Source organism: Spea bombifrons, chromosome 9 (genome assembly GCF_027358695.1).
Source record: "Spea bombifrons isolate aSpeBom1 chromosome 9, aSpeBom1.2.pri, whole genome shotgun sequence".
NCBI classification, from domain to species: domain Eukaryota; kingdom Metazoa; phylum Chordata; class Amphibia; order Anura; family Pelobatidae; genus Spea; species Spea bombifrons.
In genome coordinates this window covers 11,540,324-11,555,809 of record NC_071095.1, presented here as the reverse complement: position 1 = coordinate 11,555,809, position 15,486 = coordinate 11,540,324, and the positions used below count along the sequence as shown (strand labels likewise).

The 15,486-nt window shown below is 50.3% G+C and overlaps 1 protein-coding gene across 1 annotated transcript; it reads right to left on the bottom strand.

Annotated features, from left to right (window-relative positions):
* Window positions 1-347: 347 nt before the first annotated feature.
* TC2N (tandem C2 domains, nuclear) lies at window positions 348-9,837 on the bottom strand. Its single transcript, XM_053475025.1, has 11 exons — window positions 9,512-9,837; window positions 7,445-7,675; window positions 7,016-7,186; window positions 6,757-6,845; window positions 5,883-5,958; window positions 5,458-5,558; window positions 4,653-4,769; window positions 3,797-3,988; window positions 2,601-2,715; window positions 1,995-2,194; window positions 348-567 (listed from the first exon to the last, which is right to left on the bottom strand). Exons 1-11 carry the CDS (start codon window positions 9,570-9,572, stop codon window positions 457-459), a joined length of 1,464 nt encoding a protein of 487 aa, XP_053331000.1. The 5' UTR covers window positions 9,573-9,837; the 3' UTR covers window positions 348-456.
* Window positions 9,838-15,486: the final 5,649 nt, after the last annotated feature.

Here is a 15,486-nt window from a genome sequence, read left to right as displayed (position 1 = left end):
ATGCAGAGGCCGGCGTTGGTTAGTTTTACGTTTGAAGGGAACCTTCTAATTCCGATCCATGACAGGGTCGCCGGTGACACGTGTCAATAAACACATATATGTACAATGTACCAGGACCCGTCTCGTTACACATTATTAATAAAAGATTCTCTGGGAAGGAATGAGGATCGCGTTCCCTTCCGTGTTCATAACGTGTTCTACATCCTGCGCTGCGAGATCCGCGGTGATGTCATTATCCATCATATTGACGTCCGAGGTATTCGTTACCATGGCGATCGTAGGGCTATAACGTTATTATCTCTGCCCGGGAAATATAAGTGGTAACAGGGTCCTTGTCTGGAAGACTGGGGGTTGCTCAGTTCTATTACTTGGGCATAACCCCGAAATACTCTGTCGCTGGTCCGTACGGAGTGCCCCCCCCCCCGTCAGTCTGCTTCTCTCCGATCCCTAGCAGCTTCAGGAAAGGTTCAGCTTGTGCCATTTCATTACCACCTTTTCCGGGTGGCTGATCGTGTCTGTCCACTGATCTGCCGCTTCCGAGCTGTTGCTGTCGCTGCTGATCCAGACCTGCAGACGAAGAGAATGAAGGATGAAGTCAGGAACATTCCCCCCCCCGACACGAGACGCGGCCCTGCTCCGGCCCCCCTAACCATCTCCTTTAGACTGTAAGCTCTTGTACTTTTGGGAGAGTCGACCTGTATCGGCGGTCTTTCCCCTGTCAAGTTTACTGCACTTTTTTAAGTAACGCCTGTCACATTTACTGCACTCCAGCATAACATTAGAATCCGATTCCTCTCGGTAACATCACACGCTTACCGAACACGTTAAACATACATGTCTAAATACACGCATCTTCCCAGCTCACGTTCCGTGTCCAGAGCGATTCCTGCCGCGTGTCACGTGTCACGTGTTTTTGGGGACAGCTGCACCTGCGGCGATCTGCTCCGAGCCAAGGCACAGAGCCGACTTCCCGTGTTTATTCGTTTTTTTGGGCTTGTGGAGAGAAGCCTGGCTGCTTCCCAAAACGCGTTAGGAAAGGGAGCAGCCGGTCCGTGCCCCCCCCGCCCCCCCCGCCCCCCCCCAACGGCACAGAGGACTCAGTGTCTGCCTGAGAAGCCCCACACAAGGGCCGTAATTAGACTCCGATCCGGACTTTCATTCCCCAGACTGCTTCATTATAAAAGTAAGCGGGGGCCGCCCTTAAATATTCGAGGGGCCGAGGAGCGGGCTTAGGCGATGCGCCCCTTTTCACGCAAACACATTCTGGTGACGCGCTTTGGGCCGCCGCTCACGATCGTTCCTTATAAAAACCCGATTAATATCCGAACTTCTGTTCTTTAGGAGCCAATATTATCCACGCAATATATTTTGGGGGGTATTTCCCCCCCTGGTTTAAAGTTGGGGGGGCAATTTTTTTAAGTTTAATTTAATCTATAATGAGCCACGGCGAGTTGGACAGAGCTTCGCGTCATGAAATTTACAGAAATCTAAGGTTTTTTTAATAGCTATTTTTGGTTGCGTGGGATAGTGGTCCCCCCCCCCGTCTCCCGCTAAGCGCGGATAAACCCCCGCCGGAGGTATCGGTTTGCTGCCCATTGTCACCAAACGTAAGCTAATCCCTGGAACATGGATTTAAAGAACACAATGGATGAATGGGTTACTCTTAAGAAAGCGAAGCGCGTTCCCCTCGGTGTAATTCATACGGCCGGCGGGAGAAAATCCTTTAAGGAGAATCGTAAGACGATCTTCCCTGTTCTTGGAAGCGTTGGAGACGATGAAAGGACGGTCTGTTTCCACCTGAAGTCATGGAAATAAACCGTCGGGGGGGGGGGAGTCTACGGTACGGCGCAGTCACCCCTCCGGGGGCAAAATCCTCGGGCGGGTTAAAGTCACCCCGGCCAATAGACTCACTCGTAGAAGCCCAACGACCAAGAACAAAACATTCCTCCCGATTCTTTATTATTCCGCCCCGATCCCAGCCCCCTCATTCCTACCTGACCGATGAAATGCTTCCGCCGCACCGAGCTGCGACTGTAAAGTTTGACCAGAAAGTTGATTCCCTCCTCTTTCTGCGACACGGGGAAGGTCATGGTCTCCCCCCAGGTGACCCGTCCGCCCGTGGCCTTCAGGGGCCGCGTCTTCTTCTTGTACATCAGCCCCTCGGTGCTGAACATCTCCGCTTTCACGAAGAAATCTGCGGGAGTCACCACAGAACCCGTCACGCTCCGAAATAATTAACCCTTTCAGCGAACGGGGGGGTGGGGGTTAAAAAGCATCAACCCTATCAGTGCCAGCCTAACGGGGGATGGGGGGTAAATCAGCTTAACGGCCTCAATATGAAACCGTACTAATAATGATAGTTTTTAATGTCAAATTCCCAAAATCCTTTTTTTGGATTTTTGCAGCAAATCTCATTGGTACCGGTGTGGGGGGGGGGTCATTAAAAACTTGGACTAAACCCCGGTTCTGATCCCAGTTCCACCTGATCCGCTCAGACTTTGGTTACCGGGCAGGTTAATCCACCTGTACTGCCGCACGTTCAGGAATTCCGATGGGCTGCCAAACGCCATGGTAACGGTGCCACAAACCGCCAGACTTACTCAGACAGAGCGGGGCCGATGAGCCGGGCAGGTTCTGGGCCTTTATGATCTGCAGCTGAATCCTGCTGTTTATTGCTTGAAAACAGGTCCCGATCTGCAGCTCGGCGTGACAGACCTGCGCGGACACACGAGGCGGGGATCAGCAAAGAAACGGTTAAACAGGAATCTTTACGCATTATAGATTTTAGAAGAAAATCTAAAATTATTCCCCCCACTGCTGGGATCATATAGAAGACCCCCAGTTGGTGCTTTTGCTCCCAGTATGTTATGGTTAATATCCCTGCTTGAATGCAGGTGACTCAATTAAGTGTATCTTTAAATAAGGACAAGTCAAGGTTTCCATGGCGACCGGTATTACAGCCATTTGGGTGACACATTTGGCGAGTGGCTGCATAGAATCTTCATGATGGGCTCTTAAAGGGTTAATATTCCAAGTCTCTGAGTCCCCCTCTGTTTTAGTAAATTGGGGGGATTTTTTAAGACGTTCTCCACATCTGGAAGCAGGAATCATAACGGGGTCCATAACGGGGTCTTAAACGTGATCTCCAGAGTGATGCCCCCCTCTCTTCTCCCCCATTTATACCCCAACGTCTCCTGCCAGCCCCCCCACCCCAGTTTCGTGGCCCCCTCTGACTCCGAAAAGGATTAAACGGTTAAATAACAGGTGGGCCTGAAAGACGAGGGATAACAAAAGCTACCCGACGGGCCCGACACGCTGACAATGCCAATCGCCATGACAATAGTCACGGCAAACAATGGCCGCCGGGCCGCCTCGCCGCGTCGCAGCAACATTCCTGCACGGAAGCTGCCGTCCCACCTAGAGAGCCATAAAAGACCGCCGGGCAAACAGCTGTGGGATCCGCCGTGACCCGCCTGCCCCGGGGGGGGGCTCTTATTTACTCTCCCACCACTTCAAAGCTCCTCTCGTCCCCATGGAGTCCCATCACTGGGGGCTGACGTCATGGCAACGACACACAAAAAGGTTTTACTGCGTTCTAAAACGGTGCAAATAATAATAAAAAAAAAGCCGGACTGGTAGACAAATAACGCTTGTGTTTGCCCGGACCCCCGCCGCGCAGGCGCTTCCGTTTACTTTACTGCTGGGGAGGAAATATTTTCTGAATTCCTGTCCAGACGCTACGCGCGCGGGGGGGGGGGATTCACTATGAGGACGGAACGCCGAGTCCTTCACTCACGGACACTTTGGACGACGGCGCCACGTCCAGCCAATACTCCCTCTCGTCCTCGCTGAGGTCGCGCAGGGACACGGAGCACTTGCTGATGGTTCTTTTCCTGGGGGTCAGGCTGAGGACCTTAAAAACGAGGCGCGCCGACTGCAGGGTCTGCAGCTTGATGGCGAACACGAAGGTCTCCATGAAGTCCATGTCCTGCGGGGAAGAGGAAGAACTCAGCGTCTTGGGGCAAACGGGGTAGATTTGGGGGGCAAAAACACTAGGCCGGCGCCTGCGTGATGATGTAAGCATGCCTGCCGGCTGGTTATGAGTGCGAGTGTGTGTTGCTGACGGCCAGCGGCATGCCGGGCACTCTGAGTGTGCCAAATGGGCATTCCGTACCTGTCTGGGGCTGAACTGAGTAAGAAAAGTTACAAGAATAAACCTTGAAGAGTTGCCATGGAAACTTCACATTTTTCTGCTTCCGTGGCAACTCATCCAACAAGCACCACAGAGCCAGAAAGTACGGCATGAGTCGCAAACGGATTTCTTCCTGCACCCCGGAGCAGTTCTACTTTTCTGTCCTTTTTGGACACGGAAGAAACTTTCTGCCGAAATCTATCATAGTTCACTTCTTTCTAGCTTATCATACCCCCCGATCCCTGCTTTAACTCAGGTGACTCTGCTACGAAGACCTGCAGTTACTGCCTGGGATGATTCGTATTGTGACATAAAGTGTTACTTTTACTAAAAGCCCGATTGTCTGCACGGTAACGGCCCGGCGACCAGGATTCCTGGTTCGGGGTAAACAGGAAGTCACTTTTTTTTTCTCTGAAAATACCCCATTACTGAGACTTTAAACGAGATAACGAGGACTTACCAGAGCGCCTTCCTTAGCAGATGACTTAAACTGCACCGGTTTGGGCAACGTAATGATGCCTTTCACGCAGATACTCGGACTTTCTCCGCAGCCCGCCGGCCAACTCAGATCTTTTAACTAAGAGGGAAAAAAAGCCAAAATCCTGCGATTTCCGTTCAATTAACTCCGTCCTATTACTTTTAATTGGCAGCCACTTATTGGCAGTCCGGTATGTGAGTGTGCGCTCTCACTCCCTTTTATACTTGGCTTCTCAAAATTCAATTTTTTTTAGAATTTGAAGTCTAATCATAAAGAGATTCATATAAGGAGGGGGTAGGAAGAAAAGAATTACCCCCCATCTGTGCTACCCCAAGAGCATGGGGCAAACAGGCGGCCGCTGCATGCAAAGTGGGGGGCTTCAATATTTTTTTTTTAAAATTAGACATTAAAATTAATTTAAAAAAATCACCATTTGGTTGAAAAAAAAATAATTTTATTTTTAAATAATTTTTAGAAAATGTTAAATTAATAAAAAATGTCCATCCTGTTGGAAAAATTAATATTCATTTTAAAAAAAATGACTGTTCTGTTGGAAAATTTACAGTCAATGAAAAAAAAGACAAAAAGGAGCGTGAGAAATCAATAAAAGGAGCCAGTCAGGGAGCGGGGTGTGTGTGTGTGTGGGGGGTTGCCGTTATACTTGAACGTGTCCTGGCAGTCATAGTGTTAACCCGGCCCTGGCATTAAGCTTTGTGTAAACTGGCATTAATGTGTAATAAGACACTGCGCTCCGTGAGCGGGGATAAAGAGACTTCTGTGTCCTCACCTGCAGCATGGTGATCCAGATCTGCTCCACGGCCGAGACGTATCGCACTTTGATATTCAGCCTCCCCAATTCCCTCTCGTCCCCCGATAATGTGATTGTATCTGAAACACGCGGTTATGGAGCGGAAAACCCCCCGTTAGTGTAAATACTTCGAATGATGGGAGTTATGGGATTTTTTCATATATGAAATGTATTCAGCCAATAGGAGATGGAGTTTCTGCCCTGCTTATCTTCTATTGGCTGCTCATCCTAATTCCTATTTATTGCCTCCGGCATCACGAACCGGGGGATAAATCGGGGATAAATCGGAGATAAATCGGAGATATATCGGGGATAAATCGGGGATAAATCGGGGATATATCGGGGATAAAACGGAGATAAATCGGGGATAAATCGGGGATAAATCGGGGATACCGCGTCCTTACCCAGACTCCGGTTACTGCCCTGGGAATCCTTTCTGGAGGAGTTGCTGCTCCGGATGCTGGAGACCGAATCGTATCGCTGGAAACACAGAAACCACACAATGTGAAACCCAGAACCCGCCGGCAGATCGGCCCCATCCGGCCCCCGTCTAGTCACCCGTCTCTCCTGCTGTAACGACTCAAACCTTAATCAGTCGTTGGTCTCGTCTTAGATTCAGGAGCCGTATGTCTATCCTGCGCATGTTTAATCCCCTCACTGTATTACCCTCTACCACTTCTGCTGGGAGGCTGTTCCACATATCTACCACCCTCTTAAGGTTACAGGTTAAAAAGCAGAGCATTGCTCCATACCTGCCGGCTGAGATAGTCTGCCAGGTGCTGAGCAGGCGCTCCTTAAATATTACACAACATATTTACCAAGCGATTCATCGTTTAACCCTTTAAGCATCTGCTTTCCGAGGAGTCCTTCTTCTTGCGACAGGTTTAACCCTGTCTTTGCCAAGCTCAACAACTCAGTAAACCCCATAAGCTGCTTTAACATGCATGGAGCGCGCCAGGAATGGGGTGGAAAAACCCCGGACATCTTTACTCTGCAAAGATCCGGACCTGCCTCACGCACTTTGATTAAATAAAGCCTCCTAAAGCCTCCGGTCAGAGTTACTTCGCACATTTATTGTTCTGCATTCCGTCTGTTTCCTGATACAATAGCTGCCATCTCTCTGCAATCTGTACCGCAGGTTCTCGCCGAGACCCGTTCCATGTATACCGTTCCCTTCCCTTATTCTCTCACTGTATTACCCTCTACCACTTCTGCTGGGAGGCTGCTCCACGTATCCACCCCCCTCTCAGTAAAGTAAAACTTCTCTTGCTCTGGTACCTGGAAGCATCGCGTGGGACCCGCCAGATCGTACAGCGAGCTGCTCAGAACCGGAGCGTCGGCCGCTTTAATGCTCCTCAGATCACAAACTGAAAGGTAGACGGAAGCAAAGGAATCACCACGGAGCCGCAAGTCTCTCCCATGCGCAGCCACTACTCCCACAATGCTCAGCCAACCACCCACACCTCCCTTTTTTTGGGATGCGGGATGAGCGTCATGGGAGTTGCAGCTCCCTGCGGACGCAGTCATCGGCCCTCACCTGATCCGTAGAGCCGGGCCGAGCCGGGGGCCGCTTCTCCCCGCCTGCCCAGGTCCGGTGAGATGTGCTGCAGCACGTAGCTGGGGTTGTAGATGACATCGTAGTTCGGCCCCGGGTGATAGAAGGCGGACAGCTCTGCTTTGCGGTCGTTAAAGGTGGTCCTGGCGGACCCTGAAAGCCAAAGGATATTCCAAATTACGTTAGAAAAGCAATAAAAACGCACAGCGCCCCCCCACCCAGAAACCCGGGGGCCACGGGGGCTGCTGGGCCCTAGGAAAGGAACTCATTCAGGGCCCCATATCGCTTCAGTTACAGCCCTCTGAGTGCCAAGTGCATGCGCGGCTCCTAAAGATGTCTCGTAACGTATGGGACGCGCTCTATGAGACGGGCGAGAAGTCTCTGTCCGCCGCCGGCCGCTGTCACTTCTACCTTTGAGCCCCTCCAGGTGAGACGGGCCGGAGAGCGCCCGCGGCTGGATGTACGCCGGTTTGAACGTCGGGACCACGAACGGCACCTCTCGGCCGTCGGCCGGCAGCTTGGAGAGCAGATAATCCTCGCTGCACCCCACCTGTCTCTTTAGAGACACCGAGGACATGGGGGGCAGGTCGACGATGTGAGAACCTTTCCGGGCCGCCTCGGACGGGTCTCTCTCCGCCAGTCCTGAAAAGACAGAAACGCAGAAACCTAGAACCTGCCGGCGGATCGGCCCCCAGCGGCCCCCGTATATACATAGCATTCGGATGAATGAACATTCTACATTCCAGTAGCCATTTTTTAAAATCAGATCATTTTGGGTGATAATCCGGTCCGTTGAGGTCCGTGACGGGCGAAGCTGTTACCCCCCCCCGGGCAGAACGGCAGACGCGGGGCGGCCGCTCCGGGGCAGGAAGAGCTTCTGTACTGAAACTGTTTGCTTTCCAATTCACACAAAGTAACCCCGCAACACTTCGTAAAATCCCCCAATCCCATCACTCCAGCCAGCCGATGGAATAGAAACACAGAACCCTCCGGCAGATCGGCCCCATTCGGCCCCCGTCTAGTCGCCCGTTACCCTCTACCACTTCGGCTGGGAGGCTGTTCCGCTTATACTTAAACTCCCTGATCTTGTAGATCATTAATTTATTATTATTATTGTTATTATTGTTTTATTATTTTTATTATTATTGTTATTATTGTTGTTATTATAATTCTATTTTATTTATATAGCGCCAACAATTCCTGCAGCACTTCTTACAGTCCCTACACTCAAATCTAGATCTGACAGACCTGATACATTAGGCAGCGGCGGCTCGGCTCACGAGCTTACAATCTAGCTGGGTTTTTCCTTGTAAAAGCGTTATATTCCGTATTTTGTTTTCTAAGCCCTCCGGAATCACCCGACCGTCCGCTACAAATACAACGCGCCTCAAACCGACCCCTTCCCGACGCGCACATTCCAGTTCCCTCTCTCGTGTGTTTTGTGAGTGTCCGGCTCACAAGAGGTTAATTTTCGCTGCGAGATGCTCTGAGTGGGCAGCTAGCGGGGTGAATATCTGGGAAGTGCCCCCCCGTGGGATGACGCCCGGGAGCGCGGAGGAGCGGGGTGATGACTGCGCGTATGCACGCACTCCCTTAGTAAATAGATGAGGAGCGCGGAGACTCCCTTCGGACCTTAAATCCACAATTAGTTTGCGAAATCAAACGCCGAGTCATGGGCAGCGCCACGTCCCGGCACCAAGGGGGCTCGTCACATCTCTGACTGGGGCAACAGCATGAACAATATTCCGACAGCATGCCCTGTGATCTACTTTGGGTGGTGGATAAGTGGAACAGCCTCCCAGCAGAGGTGGTAGAGGGTAATACAGCGAGGGTATTAAACATGCATGGGATAGACATACGGCTCCTGAATCTAAGACGAGACCAACGACTGATTAAGGTTTGAGTCTTTACAGCAGGAGGAACGGGCGACTAGAAGGGGGCCGGATGGGGCCGATCTGCTGCTGGTAATGGTATCAACATTTTGTCACAAATTAACCGTTTTAGCGCCGCGCATCACACATTTCTCTGGCACTCCTGGAATATTTATGAATTTTATTATGGGGTGAAGGGAAATCTTGGTTCGTTTGTATCAGTACAACAATTAAAGGGTTAAAATTTTAAAGAGAGTCTATCACCATAGAAACAACTGACATTGTCCAATCAGCAGGGGCATTCCATTGGTTGCTATGGCGTTAAGAAACTTTTCAAACTTTACATTAAACTCACTTAAAAAAAAATAGAAAGATGTGGGGCAATCACCATGGAAACAACGGAATAATACCCCTGCTGACTGCACAAGGGAGGTAGGTGCAAAAAGTAATTCTCCTACGGCGTCTGCTGGGAGGCTGTTCCACTTATCTACCACCCTCTCATTAGAGTAAAACAGTAAAAAAAAAAAAGTTAGCTCCTGCATGCCCCGGCAGCATTCGGCCCGGATCAGAGATTTATTTATTATTTATTTATTTAATGGCCTCTCACCTCTTTTGTTGTCAGCTTGGAAACATCCCTTGCAGCAGCTCTTTATAAACTCTGCAGCCATTATCCATGCGACGCTCCGCTAACCGGGGACCCAGCAGCGGCTCAGGGAGATGGTCCTGGTGATGAGAAGGAGATGGTCCTGGTGATGAGAAGGAGATGGTCCTGGTGATGAGAAGGAGATGGTCCTGGTGATGGGAAGGAGATGGTCTTGGTGATGGGAAGGAGATGGTCTGGGTGATGAGAAGGAGATGGTCTTAGTGATGAGAAGGAGATGGTCTGGGTGATGAGAAGGAGATGATCTTGGTGATGGGAAGGAGATGGTCCTTGTGATGGGAAGGAGATGGTCTTGGTGATGAGGAGATGGTCTATGTGATGAGAAGGAGATGGTCTTGGTGATGGGAATGAGGTGGTCTTGGTGATGGGAAGTAGATGGTCTTGGTGATGAGAAGGAGATGGTCTATGTGATGGGAAGGAGATGGTCTTGGTGATGGGAAGGAGATGGTCTATGTGATGGGAAGGAGATGGTCTTGGTGATGGGAAGGAGATGGTCCTTGTGATGGGAAGGAGATGGTCTTGGTGATGAGAAGGAGATGGTCTTGGTGATGAGGAGATGTTCTTGGTGATGAGAAGGAGATGGTCCTTGTGATGGGAAGGAGATGGTCTTGGTGATGAGAAGGAGATGGTCTGAGTGATGAGAAGGAGATGGTCTGGGTGATGAGAAGGAGATGGTCTGGGTGATGGGAAGGAGACGGTCCTGGTGATGAGAAGGAGATGGTCTTGGTGATGAGAAGGAGATGGTCTTGGTGATGAGAAGAGTTGGACACTGAAGCGACAGAAGGAAATGCTACTCCCTACAAGTAACAGAGATCAGCATTCTGGGTGTGAACAGGCAACATGCAAATAACTCATTGTCCGACTTCTCCACATTCCCAGGAGAACAAGGAATGAGAAGTTCCCGGGCAGGTGTTAGTCACAGCCTTTCAGGAAGGACACGGAGACGCACCGGGCTGGCTCATACGGGGCTTTATTCACTAAGCAGCGCGCTGCAGTGGGATGGAGCATCTCATGCAGGTCTTATGAAGGCGCATCCTGCAACACATGGTTTAGTGAATACCCATCATAGTATTAAACGTGAGAATTCATGTAGGTCACAGGGGCCCCTGAATTAAAGTGGGCCCTTTGACACAGTTTACATTCCTTCTCTGTGTTAGCCTCTACCACTTCTGCTGGGGGGCTGTTCCTCTTACCTACTACCCTCTCAGTAAAGTAAACCTTCCTTCCGTTCCATCTCAGCTTCTGACTCTCTAGTGTTGGATTCCGGTCTCTTTGGAATAATCCCCCCTCCCGTCCTTTGTTAGACCCCTCTATGGGTATTGATGTCCCGGCATCTCGTGTTACGGGAAAGAAGGGTCTGCCACCTGCGCCTCACAACAAAATTAACAAAACCTGGGATTTCCACTTAATATTTCCCATTAAAGGTCCGCGCGGCCGGCCGCTAAGTAACATGGAGCCACCAAAGGCCCACCAAAGGGCCACCAAACATGGACGACAACAATCACAGTTTAAAGCCCAGAAGGCAAGGGTTGTCCATGTTGGTTGGAAACCCAACTTCTCAAGGAGCTCCACCAAGTTCCTTCCTGGTAGAACTGAGCGTTTCCTTCATTTTTTGGTGCTTGAAACTTGTTATTTTTTGGACGGCGAGCACTTGACTCAATAAGGTGACTTTCTGACGCAACCGCCGGGCATCAGATGGGAATTTTCAGAGAACGCGCAGATGTCTACTTCAGACCAAACTCAAAGCCGCGTCCCACGCCAAAGCACACAGTCTTATCAGCTCAAAGCCCAACTTTACGGAAAATAAAAAAAACTCTCAGCTCTCAAATTAGAAAAAAATTCCAAAACAAGATCCCGGATAAGAGGCTGAGATAAGACGTTCCGAGAGGCAACCGACCGGACCCCAGAAACGGGTAGAAAGGAGCTTTATTACCCAAAAAGAAGGGAATTTCACAGAGAAGAATTAAAAATATTATTATTTTATTTATTTTTTTATTATTTTAAATATATTATTATTTTTTTTGTAATAATATTCATTTAATTTTACAGATTATCTGCACTCTACGGTTTCCATGTTTTTAAACATTTTTAAACATGATATGCGATTTAGGGATGGGGGGGTGGAAAATCTCTGACCCCCCCTATCTGCGGGATACTAAGACTCCTATCATGCTTAGACAGCCACTGGAATCATAGTCTGTAGAATATGTTTGCGCATGAAAAAAAAATGGATTTTTCTTATCTTTTGGGACTTTCCGCCGACTTTCCCAAGACTTACGGAACCTTCTAGAGCCCGGAGGATGAGGAGGATTATTTACGCTGCGTGTTACGAGTAATGGGTTAATAACCGGTGTTAGCGCAGAAACTCCAGACGATTAGAGAGCAAAGAACAAAAGACGATTTAGAAGCCGCGGAATGAAATAAACGCTCACCTCTGTCACGCGAGAGCCTCACCCGCCGCAGCGCCGCCGACCAGCCTCCATTTCTGCAAAAAATAGCAAAAAAAAGAAAAAACCCCAAAAAGTTGTTTTTTTCCCTTCTTTTTTTGTATCATACGTAAGCAGGAAACATATTCCTTTCATCGCAAACACTTCATGTCCGGCTGACGGTATCGGGGCAGAAAAGGGAATCTGGAAAGGGAAGGCGGATGAATGTGGCCCCCTCGGCCCTCTCCGGCTCTTTGAAGAGTGACAGCCCCGGCCAGCGGTCTCTGTGTGCGGTGACAGGGGTGTGAGAGACGGAATAAGAGCAGAGAGCGAGCATCACGAACACAGGGCACGGCTTCAGCCGCCGATTAACCTCTTCCCTGCCAGACAGCTGCACACCCATCCCCTGTAAAGCCCATTCACACACGCTCACACTTACCACACACGCACACTAAAGCACATACTCTCATTCCCACGCTTCATATCAATACACGAGATAAGAGACATACCACAACACACTCACCTGAACACGTTCTCACACAGCCACGGAAATTCCATACACTGAGGGGGTGGTGGATAAGCGGAGCAGCCTCCCAGCAGAGGTGGTAGAGGGTAATACAGCGAGGGTATTAAACATGCATGGGATAGGCATACGGCTCCTGAATCTAAGATGAGACCAACGACTGATTAAGGTTGGAGTATTAAAGGGCAGACTAGACGGGGGCCGGATGGGGCCGATCTGCCGGCAGGTTCTGGGTTTGCCCCGTAGTGGGGTAAGTGTGCATGATCAGGAGACGGGAGCAGGTTGGCAGCAGTGTGATAGGGTAAGCGATATGTTTGGGAACGCGCCCGAATCCTCAAATGCCAACACACTATATAAACATGAAACACGCAAAGAACCGTTTACTTCCTGTGCAGAGAAACATGCGCAGCGCCGTGCACACCGACATTCCTCCATCTGTGCATCAAAATAGTAATTCTCGTCCTGCGGGGAATGTGCCCAAACAGCCCTAATCACACAATAACCTCACATTAACCCTGCGAGGGGCTCACAGGTTTTAGGGGACATTCCACCAGTTTTGACTGATCTGGGAACTCAACGTAAGTCTAAAAATACATTCTTTTTTCTTTAAATGCCATGAAATGTACAATTTGCCCGAATCTGACTCATTTTACTGATTATAACCCATAAATGACGTTCTATGTTGTGATTCTGAAGCCGCCTGCTGTATTGGGGATTCTTTCCTCGCACCCTCCGGATAAATCGTATCGTCGGCTCCTTCGTCTTATAGAATAATTGTTTCTGTTTCAGAATCTGGGCATTTACTTTCAGTGCCCGCTAGCGGGGTAACCCGGGGCATGGCAGCCCCCCGGCACAGTCACAGTGATCACCTGCAGCCCATGTGCAGGGACTGGGACCACAGAGACAGGACTGCCTGTAGGCATTTCTCCGAATATCCCACGGATCTAGTCAGGGGAGATTGTAGTGATATATATACGTTATATACCGGTATATATATACGTTACAGGAATGCCCACACACATATACACGCTGCCAGGGACTGCCTTCCATACACAGTCCAGGAGATCCCTCGCCCTCCACCTGCCAGCTGGGACTCACCTGGTGCACACAGCCCGGAGACAGCCGCAGGAGTGAGGCGGGAGGGCAGGAGGGCGGCGGGGCGGGAGGGCAGGAGGGTGGCGGGGCGGGAGGGCAGGTGAGCCCGGGGGGTGTGACTGGGTGTGGGCTGGGAGTCACCTGCAGGAGGAGCAGGCGGAGGGCACAGGGGCAGCACTGCTGGGGATATATGGAGCTACGGGGTCTGGGATTGGGGGTGCTGTACGATTGGGGTGCTGTGTATTTGAGGTGCTGTACGATTGGGGTGCTCTGTATTTGGGGTGCTGTTCGATTGGGGTGCTGTATGAGGAGTTATATTTCACCCCGATCCATATCCTGTTACTGAAATAGCAAATATATTTGGGGTTTCCCCTCATTTTCACTTGAAAGGACTGGAAAGTGTTAATAATTTCACATAATCTGTCACTCAATTCCTTTATATTGGGAAATTCAATCAATTTACCCCGTTTAATTTATTAACCCGTTCCCTGCTGTTTCTATACACATTATCGGGGCTTTTAGGGCTGTAGAACCCTGCGATCCCCTCATACCATGCAAACATTCTCACCTCCTAGAAAAGAGGGGCATCAGGGGAGGAGAGAGGGGCATCGGGGGGGGAGTGAGGGGGGCATCAGAGGAGGAGAGAGGGGGCATCAGAGGAGAGAGGGGAATCGGGGGAGGGAAAGAAAGAGAAGGATGAATGGAGGAAAGAGGGGCACAGAGGAGGAAAGGGGCACAGAGAGGGACTGGCGAAACTAAAAGGAGACTCTTGAGAGGTATGTTACCCTGCCCCCCCCCTGATAATAGTGGCCCATAGTTTCAGATTTGCCGTTAAAAGCACGGTTGCAGGTGACAGCAATGACCACAGGGGTGGGGCTTAATGAAACCACACCCACCAGCACTAAAGCTCCACCCAGATTTTCCTCATGCCCATTTTATCCGTTCTCTCTTTTCTTGATCCTCTCACCTCTGTCTTTTCTCTCCCCTCTCTCCTCCTTTTCCTCCACCCCTTTTTTTTGTTGCCTCTCTACCTACCCTTTTCCTCCTCTCTCATCTCGTTTTTCTCTCTTTTCTTTCTTGTCTGTCCTCTTTCGCTCATCTCATTTCGCCCACAGTAGCTGCCCTTACAGGGGGGCAAATGTAGTCTGAAATTCCCCGAGTAGGAAGCTGCCCCGCGGCTTGGTGGCCAGTCTCGTGCCCGCGGCGGCAGAGCGGTGTTCCCGTGGCCCTTGCTCAGTAACGCGGCCGCCGGGAGCCGCTCCCAATTCTTCAAGAACTTTTAAATGGGCTATTATAAGATTAGCGGGGGGGGGGTATTTACCGGATTGGAAACCTGAGCACCGGGTTCGGCCGAGTTCAAGAAATAAATGCCGACGACGGCCGTTCGTGGAAAGTCCTGCATTAACCCCTTAGTCGCTGGAAGCTTTTTTTACCCCCAAATAATCCCCCCCCCGCTTTTCTTGACCGCCAACGGCCCCATGGCAATACAGAGAATTTTACGTGGCCGGGGGGCATCCGCCAAGACTGGATTATCACCCCCCCATTAATATTAAATAGTTTTAGTTACACCTCGGGCCAGGCATTGTAGTCGCCCCCCGGCTGCGGTCACCTTCATCGTGTTTCCTTTACGTGATGCGATCCGTGAATAACCGGTAATCCGGTGCCGGTCTCAGAATGTTCTAGGAGTTTAAGAAATAAAGCCCCCCCCCCGCGTAACAGATGTTCTTTTCTCCAAGGAGACCCCAAAGACGTTTCCACGAAGCACATATCGCTGCGTTTGGCGATTATCGCTGCGTTTGGCGATTCCTTTCACATCTTGGCCATTGTGTAGCGGGGAGGTCGCGACCTTCACTCCCCGACGGCGGGAACAAGAACCG